This window comes from Manacus candei, unplaced genomic scaffold (genome assembly GCF_025592945.1).
Source record: "Manacus candei isolate 608988 ecotype Guabito, Panama unplaced genomic scaffold, ASM2559294v1 h1tg000060l, whole genome shotgun sequence".
NCBI lineage: Eukaryota > Metazoa > Chordata > Aves > Passeriformes > Pipridae > Manacus > Manacus candei.
Window position 1 is genome coordinate 9623779 of NW_026138108.1, and position 12605 is coordinate 9636383.

The 12605-nt window shown below is 39.7% G+C and overlaps 1 protein-coding gene across 6 annotated transcripts in view; it reads right to left on the reverse strand.

Annotated features, from left to right (window-relative positions):
• The window catches only part of DENND5A (DENN domain containing 5A), a 68461-nt gene that overhangs the window by 38147 nt on the left and 17709 nt on the right, over window positions 1-12605 (reverse strand). For 4 of the 6 annotated variants that reach the window (XM_051803863.1, XM_051803858.1, XM_051803860.1 and 1 more), the window contains exons 2-5: window positions 10995-11066; window positions 10281-10390; window positions 8942-9602; window positions 1790-1977 (exon numbers count right to left, since the gene is read on the reverse strand). In XM_051803863.1, the coding sequence (XP_051659823.1) occupies window positions 1790-1977; window positions 8942-9602; window positions 10281-10390; window positions 10995-11066 (1031 nt within the window). The remainder of the gene's footprint in view (window positions 1-1789; window positions 1978-8941; window positions 9603-10280; window positions 10391-10994; window positions 11067-12605) is intronic. The other 2 variants (XM_051803859.1, XM_051803861.1) reach the window with 1 other exon arrangement.

Genomic DNA, 12605 nt, shown 5'->3' on the forward strand with positions numbered 1-12605 from the left:
TAAACTGAGGTGTCAGATTATCTTTTAATACTACTTGGATTTCATTTTTGACATCTAAAAATAGATCAACTGCCTTCCTTTAAAAACCTCAAAAATAAGCTCATAAAACTCTTCAAAAACTATTTACCTTTTAAATAATTGAAATACCTATTTGAAGTTAAAATTAGTTCATTTAGTCGGAAGTATTACAGTGATTTTAAAAAGAGGAAGTTCTTTACAAAAGGAGGGCAGTCTTTTAGGAGTTTGTGGTAACAGTGAAAACATCCATGGTGCATATTAACATGCATATCCACACATACATTTTACTTCATCAGCTATTCTCTCTAAGAAGTGTACTAACCATATTAATTAGGCCTGTCAGTACAGCCAAAATTTTGTAAAAATGTAGTAAACCAAAGCAATAGACTGTTTTCATGGCAAGAACATACACTACTGTGTTATTAATTACACCATTGAAAAAAAAGGGGGAGGGGATGGAGAAAAGAAAGAAATCAAGAGATTAAATACTTCAGTTTTCATAAAAAAATAACACAGTTTGAAAAAAGTTTTCCTTTGAACTTGCCAGGAAAAACAAATGAAAACTACCAGCATATGGATTTGAGAAAAAGAGCAGTGTTGGCATGGAGACCAGACTGGAGGTTCACAAAAATATCTTGTCTAATTTCACGCAGCTTTTTTAAAAAGAGGGTTTTTTTGTGTCAAGCTATGTTGCAGCACTGCCTGATATTGAAAATAAAAACCACCACCACAAAACCCTGTGTCTGACACGCTTCTGCTTTCCCAGAAATGTAAATGGTAATACAAGAACAGTCAGAGAAAACAGCAGAGGTTAGAGAATCCTACCAGTGCCTCTAAGTGGGGTGTTCCCATGGTTTACCCAGTTCCTCCCCTGCAAAGTTACACCTCCAAGTGAGCAGATCCTAGCAGGGGCTGGATATTTCCTCTGCTACCTGGGTAGTGCTCAGCCACTTTTGGTCCCCTGATCCTCACAACCAGCTCTTAAACTCTCTTGGTACTTCCCTCAAAAGAGTACTTGTGAAGCAAACACTGGGATAAAAGGAAAACAACCTCTGTGAAGTCTGACCATAGTCCCAGCCCCATGTACGAGCTGCAGAACCTTTACAGACCATTTGTTTCTCCTTTACACAGGGGTTGCTGCTACCAGAGCCTCACTACAAGGGAGGACTTCCTCAGCCCCGCCCCAGTTAGCACCAGTTTGGCTCCAGTGTACGCTGACATTCTGCTGCAGACTGAAGCATTCGTTCTGGAGAAAATCTGAAACAGTTCTGTGCAGACACCTGGCAGGCTGGGTCCATATAAGCCAACCCCAGCTCAGAAATTCAGTGCAGTGAAACCCAGCCTAACCCTGTGCAGGCAGGAACCAGCACAGCACTGAAGCCAGCAGAGCTCTGCTCATTCACCATCTCACAGAAGCAGCTGTGTGGCCTTTTGGCCACAGCTGGGGAATTCACACTGCACTTCCTTGCACTTCCCAGCATTACAGGGCTAAGTTTTGCAGAAAAAAAAAAATGTTCTTTCCGTAAACCCAATGCATCAATTCCTGTAAAGTTACAGTTTAATTTTATCAGAGCACACAATTTCAAAAGCAGGCTTTATCTATTCCATCAGATTTTCCTCAGCATCTCCAAGGAATAAAGACCAATCCAAAACCAGAGCCAGTAACAACTCGACAGTAGCTGTTAAGAGTTAGCACTAGCGTTTCGGCTCATTTCTCACTCCCCTCATAGTCATGGACAATATTCAAACAATCAAGATGAGCTCCTCTCACCTCTTGAGGAAGTTCCAGCTTAGATCTGTCATCCAGCCCATTAGAGTGCAAGCCCATGAGGTAAGGGACTGGAGCATCTAGAAAATGAAGGAGGGATGCTGGAAGGATAGGAACATACACATGCTGCCACTGAAATGGAAACATTAGTGCTGTGATGGTCTCTGCCACAGTCATCAACCTCTGATAATCTGAAAAAAATCAAGAAAAAAAATAATTTTTTTCACAAATATTTTTAAGTAAATTAATTTAAGCTAAAGACATGAGAGCTTGCTTAGAAACAGAAACCACAAAACCCAGTACTAGCTGAGTGGCATCTTAATGAAAGCCCAGACCTGCACACCCAGCACATTTGCTGAAACAACAAAGAGAGCTCAAGGCAAAGTAGGTCATTCCACAAGTCATATGGAAATGAGCAAATTGAGTCTTAATGCATGCTAAGTCACTTTCTGTCACCTACACCGGGGTCACCAGGAGCACCAGTTTGAGAACAGAAGCAGTATTGTAATCGGTTAAGAAACACATCAGAAATAATTTCTTTTCTCTGTGCTTATGACTTTCTATGGAAGCCTTGGATGAAACCCAAGGCATCTGGTATCTCTCAGATAAACATTTTTTAAAAGAGTGTTTAAATGTCTGCAAAGCATGCTGTATAGCAGCCAACCCAACAGTGTGACTGAAATAACTATGCAGAAAATAAAAAGGATCAGCTTCGTTTATCCTGTGCAATGTATGACCAAAGCCCCAGTGCAATGTAAAAACAACTCCTCTCCTCCTAGAATTTAACAGCAGGGCTAAATGGACCTATGCAGCACATCAAAAGATCTTTTTATTTAATAGCTGGTGGCTAGAGCAGTTCACACTGCAGGATGCTGGGCCAACAACTCACCCTCCTCCTATAACTACAGACTTAAGGGGTTTTGGTTTCTAGGCACCATAAAGGGCGAGGCAACACCAGATGAACTCAGAGAGTGTGTTCTAATACCACTGCTGAAAGAGGTAGACTGCTCTCAAGCTGCCAGGCTGGAAAGAGTGTAAAACAAACTCCTGGGACTAGGACAATTCCCACCTTCAGTCAAACTATAAATAGAGCACAAACTGGAAACACAGGATGGATAATATTCAATTCCAGCCAGTAAAGGGAGGGAAAATAGAGGCAGGGAAAAAAATCAGTAACCTGTGTGCTGGGGTGTGGGGTATGCATGTCTTCTCCTTACGTGTTCATAAAATTAGAGACACTGTGAAATTGGAAAAGGCACTTGAATGCACAGGCTCAAGTGTTGAGGTTTCTGAAGCTGTCGCACACTGATGCAGAGGGGAGATGAAAACTGCAAGAATAACATTTGTTCTAAACACTCTGGAGAAAAATTAAGCTTAACTGTGCACTTCCCAAGGTTATGGCTTTGATTCTATCCTTTAGCCAGCCTCCATTCAGACTTCAGATAGCAGAAGACAAAGGGCCGAGAAATTCAGTTCCTGGCATTCATGACTGATTTTGTTTGAGGACAAACTTGCAGAGTTTGGGGTCTGCAATGAATCCCACAACCCAAAAGGAACTCAGCATGAGTTTTGTTAACATCAGTCATAATTCTGCAACTTAAGCTTTTGATTTTTTCTTTTCAGATCAAACCGTGTTAGTGGAAAAGGTCATTGCGTGGAGCTACCTGTCACTGCCCTGCAGTAGAACTCCTATGACCTAAGGAGGCCCCAGTCAAAACAAATGAGAATAGTTTAAACAGTTCATAAAGTTTTTGCCAAAAGCTTATTTGAACTGAAACACATTAGGGGACAATCAATGAACATCACCAGCAACACTCCCCTACTCTGCCTGGACATTGGCTTCTGCCTCCACAGCTACTTTGGGTTTGCAGCTTTAATCACAGCCTGACTGCAAGGAAGTGATGAATTAATGATAAGCTTTGGGAAGAAGAAGAATCTATTCCATACCCTATTTTCTTCAGTTATAAAAGGAACTTTAAATGTAGCCATAGATACACAAACATCCCAGCTGGTTTGCATTCAGCTTGTTTATTTGAAAGGACAAGCCTCAGAATAGAAACAGTGTTTTCCTACTACACAAAACCCGCTGTCTAATCCCGCTGGCTAATTTAAATACAACTTCTCCCTCTGTCATTAAGCTAACTTTAGTATTAGCCTTTCAAATTAATTACCAAGTAACATCAATAATTCAGAATTTCAATCCACTGGGCAGCCACCCCCTGCCACTAAGCTATCTACAGATGCAGCTCTCTGATCCTGTATATTCACATGGCTTAAGCCATTCCCAACTATTTGGCCTGCACAGTTGCAGCCTGCAAGTAACAATGACTGCATTCTGCAGGCACTGTCCACGTCAGGAGCTGTTGGCAAAAGCCAAGGACAAAGGCAAGAAGCCTACAAACATAAACCAAAATAACCTTTCCTGAAAGGGTATGGAGGATTTTCTGCATTTAAGGAAGAAGCAAGCAGCACACTTCCAGTAACAAAGAATTAGAGGAGATTTTAAAAAACGACAACAAAAAAACTAAAAGAGTGAAGAAGTAGTGTTGCTCTTGTTATTGAATCAGAATGAGCAGGATGGGAAGAAGGTGGCAGCCGTAAAAACCATGATTTCACCTCTCCATTTTTACATTCTACTAGAGAGAAGTGTCAAGTGCCTACAGAAATTCTCTGACTTGGCCAAATTTAAAACCATTTTATGATCACATTCTGGAATATTTTTTCCTTTTAATCTTCCTACTTCATGGATCATAATGAAATACTGCTGTACTTGTCAAATAACTCACAAGTAACTTCAAAAAACCTGTAACTGCAGTAAGAACCTATTGTGGTTAGTAGAAGCAGTGGGTCAAGTACTTCCTATTTGTGTTCACTTCTGTGTCTGACAGGCTGATTCAAGGAATCTATTCAAGGAATAGATGTATCATTTGTTGATTGCTGCACCAATCAGCAAATTTCCTAAATCAGTGAAGGCATAAGAAGAAAGTGTTCTATGTAAGAGGTGAGAGTTAGGCAGCACAGGACTAAGACTGCAAAGAAATTAAACTAATACTTTAAATCTCTCGAATTAACATAATTTTAAAGAAGTGAAACAAAGATGGGGAGGAATGGTTCAAAAGCAAAGCAGAAACCCTCCCCTTTATTTGTACTTTAAAATGGCAGTAGACAGCAAATACTCAGCAAATAAAACTGTTCAAAATCACAGTCTGTGGCAGCAGTGCATTACACTTTTCCATTTTTTGTTTTAAGCTGTTTAGCAAAATCACCTCCAAGTAGATTTCACAGCTGTCAACTCAGTGCCCACTTTGCAGAAGAGCTCTCTAGGTGCTCTCCAAGATAAGGAATAAGTCTATTTCACAGATACAAGAGCAACATTAATTGCAGGAATGCAAACAGGCTCCCACAGAATAACCTGGTAAGGGCACTACTGCAGGCCTCCAGCACCACTGTCTCTCTGCCACAGTTCCTCGGCACTGGCTCAGCACCAGTAGCAGCTTCAGATTCTTTCCTCTCTTACAGGCACCTACAGGGCTCTAACATTTGACAAATGGGAGACAGGTCTCTCAAGAGGACAGTTGAATTGAGGTATTCATTCTCTCCATTTGGCTCACACCAATCCAAAACATACAGGCTGTGCCAATATAGTGGGACAAAAGAAGAATTTCCACAGGCTTCAAGTCAAAAACATGTCAAAGGAATCTTAAACCAAAACACATTCACTGCCAAGTGAAGTTCCTCCTATTCCAAGGACTAACTGCAGCTTAATATGCTAAACAATTTGTTTCATAAAGCATTTCACTTGGCAGCAAATTTAGAGTCACAGAACCATAGAAAGGTTTGCGTTGGAAGGGACCTTAAAGTTCATTTCATTCCAAACCCCCTGCCATGGGCAGGGACACCTTCCACTAGACCAAGCTGCTCTAAGTTCAAGGCCACAGCCTGGCCTTACATACTTCCAGGGATGGGGCATCCACAGCTTCTCTGAGCAACCTGTTCCAGTGCCTCACCACTCTCACAGTAAAGAATTTCTTCCTAATATCTGATCTAACTCTTTCAGCTCTGAGGCCATTCCCTCTTGTCCTGTCACTCCATGCTCATGTAAAAAGACGCTCTCCAGTTGTCTTGCAGCCCCTTCAGGTACTGGAAGGCTGCTTGAAGGTCTCCCTGGAGCCCTCTCTTCTCCAGGCTGAACAGCACCAGCTCTCTCAGTCTGCCTTCACAGGAGAGGTGCTTCAGCCCTCTGATCTTCGTGGCCTCCTCAGGGCTCGCTCCAACAGGCCCATGTCCTTCCTGTGTTGGGGGTCCCAGAGCTGGAAACACTATTCCAGGTGCAGTCTCATCAGAGCAGAGCGGGAGAATCACCTCCTTCAACCTGCTGGTCATGCTTTTTTTGTTCCAACCCAGATCACCAAGAGTTCTAGGGTTTGGTTTTTATTTTGGTGGTGTTTCATTATTTTGTGTGTGTTTGTTGTTGGTTTGTTTTTGTTAAGTAAATCTCACAATCCCTCTTATCCTGACACATACTGTTCTAAATCTAAATCCACCCAATGAATATCATAATCTCATCTGACACAGGAGAACAAGAAATTATCTCAATCACCTCAACTGTCATGGATCTGAGCACCAAGAGATTTAACAAACCCAAAGGACATTAAAAAATTTAATATTCCTATTCTGAAGAACAATCTAAACCTCACACTGGTATGCATGCAAGACCATGAACAAGCCTTTACAAAAGTAAAGCAATTTCTGATACCACTCGGAACTGAGTGCACCATCACCTGTATTTCCATTCAATCTTCCCTGTTTTACAAACAGCAAAAACCAGGTCTAACTCAACCATACTGACAAAAGATTAGAATATATTGGGAGCATATTCCAGTTAAAAAAAAAAACAAAACACAAAACCCAACAACAACAACAACAAAAAACAAAACCAAAACAAAAATAAGCAAAAAAAAGAACAAAACAATAAACGCAAAAAAACAAACTCCCCAAGAGAAAAAAAAAAGGCACAGGGATTAAATCCCTCAGAAAGTACTTAAGAGAAGCTATGTTTCAAAAAACATCAGCTACTATTACTGAGAAGGCAATGCTGCAGCTAGTTCACCAAAACTGAGGGCCATAAGTCAGCAAACAAATAACTAAAATTATTTTTCTACTGAAAGAAGACTTTTTAGGCAAAAACTATAGGTGACAACTTGATAGAGAGACAAGACACTTCCATTAGGTACAACACAGCCCAACCTAGCCGAAGCTCGGGGTTGAGGCACAGGAACAGTGGACAGAAACTGTCCTAACTGATCATGGGTCCCTTTGAACTCCAAATGTCTGTGTCTGCAAACAAGAAACTCAAGTGTTCCAGGGCTATTTTAAGCTTCTTTAATTAGCCACTGATCAGACACTTGGAAAGGGTCCAAGACTGAAAGTTGAACCCATTAATATGACTTGGAAAGAGAACCCAGAATACAGAGGACTAGTCCTGGAGTGAGTTGAGCTCCAGTTTGGGAGGAAAAAGTACCCATAACAGGATGGCCTGAGAAGAGATCCAGGAAAACTGTTCCCACATGGCAGTGCACACACTGCTTTTCCTGCAGAGCTTCCCATCATCCAGGCACACCTGATCCCGCCACAGGAGATCTTGGGCATCACTACAGGCCAACGGGACCTCACTCTTCTTCAGAGGGAAGAGGTTGATGTTTGAATCCTCCATAGACAGGACACAGGTATCCACACAAACTCTCCCTAACTCTCAAACCTGATCCATTTCTGGAGAAATCACAAAGGAAGTTTTGTCTTCTAGATAAGTATTTCTAGATTTTCTATGAACAATAAGCAAAGTAATTTGGTTTTTAAATCCAAGACCACTATACAATTCAATAAGTTTTTTTGACTGTATCTGAATTACTGTGCAGTTTCTCAACTGTAATTCACGGTGTTTATACAATGCAACAACAGTGACATAACACCCTGCTGCCATTATACACTTTTAATGACTTTGACTGTGCACATAAATCCATTTTTGGCTTTAGTCTATACACAGATCTCAGCACACAAACATCTGTACTTCATGTTTGGAGGAGGTTGCTAGTAACTGTAGGTTATATTTTATAAATAGTTGCCATTTGTATTCTACATATTTCTGTGACAGCTCAATGGAAGAAAACATCAAAAAAAGATTTCAGTAACACCATATTCCTGGATTTGTCCAGTAAATCCATATTCCTGGGTTTTTCTTGGGGTCTTTTAGGCTCCTTTATCATTACTATAAAACAGTGTTCACAATGCAGTCTGTCTATCTTAAACCACATCATTATGGAGGGGTGGATTAATGCTACTCAGCTTGAGACAAAAAAACAGTAGAGAAATTATCTTTTGGCATAATTCCACATACTCTGTGTTAGAGCAATAGGATGCATAGTAAAAAGGCCAGTATCCACAAATTTTAACATAGAAAATGGATAGCACTCCCACACTACTCACTAATTGGTACACATGCTATTTCAGCCTAGTTGCTGCCTATCCTCTTCAAAGCAAGCTTCAGCTGCCTGGCTTCAGCAATAACTGTTTCAAGGCCTTAAGAGACCTTGAAGAGATTTGGGATTTAAACCAAAGAGATCTGGGATTTAATTCAGCCAAACAAAACTTTTTTTCAGGTAATTATCTTTCAAAGTAACAACTGAAATGTTACATTAGGTACTCCAAGGGAAGATTATATTTGCACCGCTAACTCTTCTTCAGAAGGGGCTATGTAACTACATATCTTCTTGAAATACATGTGTAGTTTGGCAGAGAGAGGAAGGAATTCAACTAAGCAGCTAGAGAGGAACATGGAAGAAGGTATATTTCTCTATCCAACAGCGCAGTTCTAGAGCCAACAATAAAGGGATGGGTCAACCCATCAATAAAGGAGATTATGTGAAAGCCCAAAGTTTTAAGGCATCTAACAGCAAGAGCCAATGCAACACTCTCTTTGCAACTCCAGTTCTTTTCTTTACATTAAGACCTGCACGCAGATCAGCCAGACTACATTAGCATGCTCATGCCACTTTAATGCAGCTATTCTGTTGTTTGTGTGGTTTTCAGGATTCAAGGAACGAAAAGATCCTGTGCCAGTACAACTACAAGGTAAGAAAACAAAACCCAAGTACTCACGCTGTGAATAAAGCAGTATCTGAAACTCCAAGAGGGCACAGGTAAAGAGTTGAACCACATTTTCTACTCCAAGCAATTCAAATACTTCTTTAACTGGAAAATCAAATAACGGTAGTTCACTGGTGCTTGGCCTCTGGCAGATAATTGGTCCATAAACACCTGAAAACTTTAATGACCTTCCTGCTGGAGGAAGAGGAACCTCATAGAGAATATTGTAGATGTAGCTTTCTAAAGGTAGCGGTGGCGGCTGAGGTGAAGTCACTGCTTGGTGAAGTTGTTCTAGTACTTTCTTACAAGCTTTCATAAAAGACATCGGAGTAATCAGACAAATGCACTTTGAGACGTAGAGCGTGTCTCTGCTGATGTCATAGGAGTTAAAACGCTGTAGCTTTGAAACAGAGGTGCCATTGCAGTCTCCCGTGCTGCTGCAGCTCTCCTTGTCATTTGTGGGTGGGGTATGAAGAATGTCATATTCAGCATTGTGCATATGATACAACGTCTGCATTGCACTGCAGATCTGTTTGCTAGTGACCTCCTCAAAGAACGTGAGAGAAAATCCAAATGTCCGTGAGCCATCTTCACGAGTAATAATGAAAGAGTGGAACTGAGGTTCTCTGGAATCTGCTTGTGTCTTGAAAGCAAGCCCTTTAGGCATACACAGCTATAAAAAAAGGGAGAAGGGGAGATAATACCCGTTAAAACACGCTTTTCTCTCCCTCTGCCTCCAGAAGCACTGGTGAAAATGGGATTTAGAATCCACAGACTGCCATCGCATCTCACTTTAAATTCTATTAAGTGTTACACTTCTACAAAATACAGGAATACAAATCTAAATCAGAAAAACAAAAGGAGCTGCATGCAGTTTCTATTGAAACTCATAACCGTTTCATTACCAGCCTCAATGGGAATAAAATAACAAAATACAATCTCAGATAAAGAAAAGTGTTTTGGTCACCAAGACCAGAAACCTGACAGAGAAAAGTACTATATTTTATCTAAATTAAAAAACTGCACCACATTCCATCAAACAGAAAGATCGTGCACAAAAAAAGAGATTCATTCATTGCAGACTAATTTCTTTCTCTATTAATTTTCTAGAACGTAACAAAAAAAAATTGTAAGAGAACAAAAAAAACTCTCCTAGGGACTTACTCATTTCCCCCCAAATATACCCTAATTAAATGAAAAGGACTTCTGAGTCTGCCCAGTTTAGAGAAACTCATGATTTCCAATCCATAACAGACTTCACACTTTTTTGTCAAAGAGAACAGAGATTAATGCCTTCAATTGTTCAAGTAGGTTTTTGTCTTAAAAACAAAAGCCATTATGTGATACTGACCATTCCCACCGCATCCTGGTCAAAAGGGTTCCATTCAACATTCTCAGGATAGCGAGCAAGAACTTTGGATTTAAATGTGCGTCTTAACGGAGTCTGTTCAAAGTTTTCCCCTGTAGATGAAAGAAAAAAACAGAAGTAAATATTTCATTCTCTTTCCAAACTCAAACAAGGCCAAAAAGCAGGACATCAGCAGGTAGATGCGAGGATAAGTGAATTAAGGACACACTCCTTTTAAGAGAAACAGAAAATGCAAGACAGTTCGTTAGCATATAGTCAGACTGCAGATATTAGCGAGGATTAGCACTGTAACAGTTCTGTCATTAAGTATCTGTGCTTTTCCTAAGTGTGACAATCTTGAGATTGTGGCCATGACAGCAATTCTCTAAGCCACTCTTCACATATTTCAGATTCTCATTAAAACATAACTAAAGCTTCAGTTTCAGTGGAATTTTGTTACTGAAGAAAAGCACAAATAGACAAGATGCAAAGATGATGCAACTTTTAGATAGACATACAAGTGACATCATGAGATTGCTTAATTTTGTTTTCAAGACTTAGGGAAATAAGGTATTCACCATCTATTGCAAGAAGTTAGCTGTGAAGAGAGAGTCTAGAAGGTTAAAAGATCAAGAACCACATAAACGTCCATGAAGAGAGTATCAGATGAACAAAGAATTTTGCTTTTTTTTTTTTTCCCCACACTTTTTCCTTTACCTTCTGTTGCACTTGAAATGAAACGGCTGCCACCATCTCGGGTTTTAGAGGCCTGTATATACTGGCATAAAGCTATATAACAAATAAAAACAACACTGCATTATAAATTTCATACTGTTGACTGTAATCACGTCGCTAACACATACCAGTAAAAATCATACAAATATCCAGGATTAGCATGCATAAAAGATAGCCTACTCTCCTAATATGTTTTTATACATATACAACTTACACAAATTTCTCATTTTAGGTACATATTTCTTGTGGGAGATGATCAATACGTAGCAGAAGCTCATCGATCCTGTACACACAATGAGAATACCGATGCAGCAACAGGAACTGGTTGCTTGGGAAACTAAAGTTTTACATGTTAAGTATAAAATATTCCCAAAGAGCAGATGATGAAATCAACCCCAAAGACAAGACCATTTCAAGGCCCTCAGAACTGTATGAATTTAAGCAGCATGGCCCAACTTTTCACAGATGCTATCCATATACTAGATTGGCTGATAGAGTCTTGTTCAGAAGCTTTTAAACTTCCTCTAGAGCGATGACGGTTCAGTGTGACAGCACAGAACTTTATGCAGTAAATATTCTGAGTGTGCGTAGTTGCCTTAAAAAAAAAAAAGCACACAACTGCATATCTTAAAATAAGCTTAGTTATATTACTAGAATGCAATTAGCTAAATAAGCATGCAGCTGTTGACAGCTGCACTAACAATCAGGCACAATTGCATGAAATCATATGCTCTAAATAAATTGAACTATTTCAGCAACAACGATAAAAGAGAAAATACACTTCAGTTCCTCACTTGTTTTCTTACATGCAGCAATTACTTGGCAATAGAAACTGATTTCAGAATTGGTCAGATTTGTTCTGTACTATTACAGTAATACTTGAAGTCCAATTTCTAAGCCAAGTTAGACCCTTTATTTGGTACAACACTTACTTCCACAAAGCAACCATACACAGATATAGTTACAACACTGCCCATCCACAATACAGAATCTGACAAACACATTCCACCTAACACAACTTCATTTCTACATTGAATGCTTAAGAAGTCCTTTGACAGATGAGACGTCATGTAATTCTGGATTTAGTTTATATTAAATCTTGAATATTACCTCAAACAGGGAACTTATGCTGAATCAGGACCTAGGACAGGTCTCCCAACACCCAAAATATTCACATCTATTTTGCTAATTCTCTGGTTTATAGCACTGAAATTGAAGGAGGGATTGTTTTTTTCTATTTGTCTGAAAAAGCAACAGTTCGGCTGATTTTCATACAAATCACGCAGCTACATTATTTATTAATCTGTTCAACATTAACACTCAAAAATACCATTGTTGAGAGAGAAAAATGCATGTTTGGGAAAATTTGAAACATGTACAGGGAGGGGAATAGTTAGGAAAAAACAGAACACAGCTTCACTGAAATATAACTATCTTGTGAAAGAGCAGAGTCCAAGACAGAAAAGATAACAGCATTTCTACAGTAGATAAAAACAATCATAAATGATGAAAATAAGCATTTAAAGAAACTTCCAATCTCCCAGAAAGAAAAATGGACATAATGTCACATCTCTGACACAAACATAGACTGAA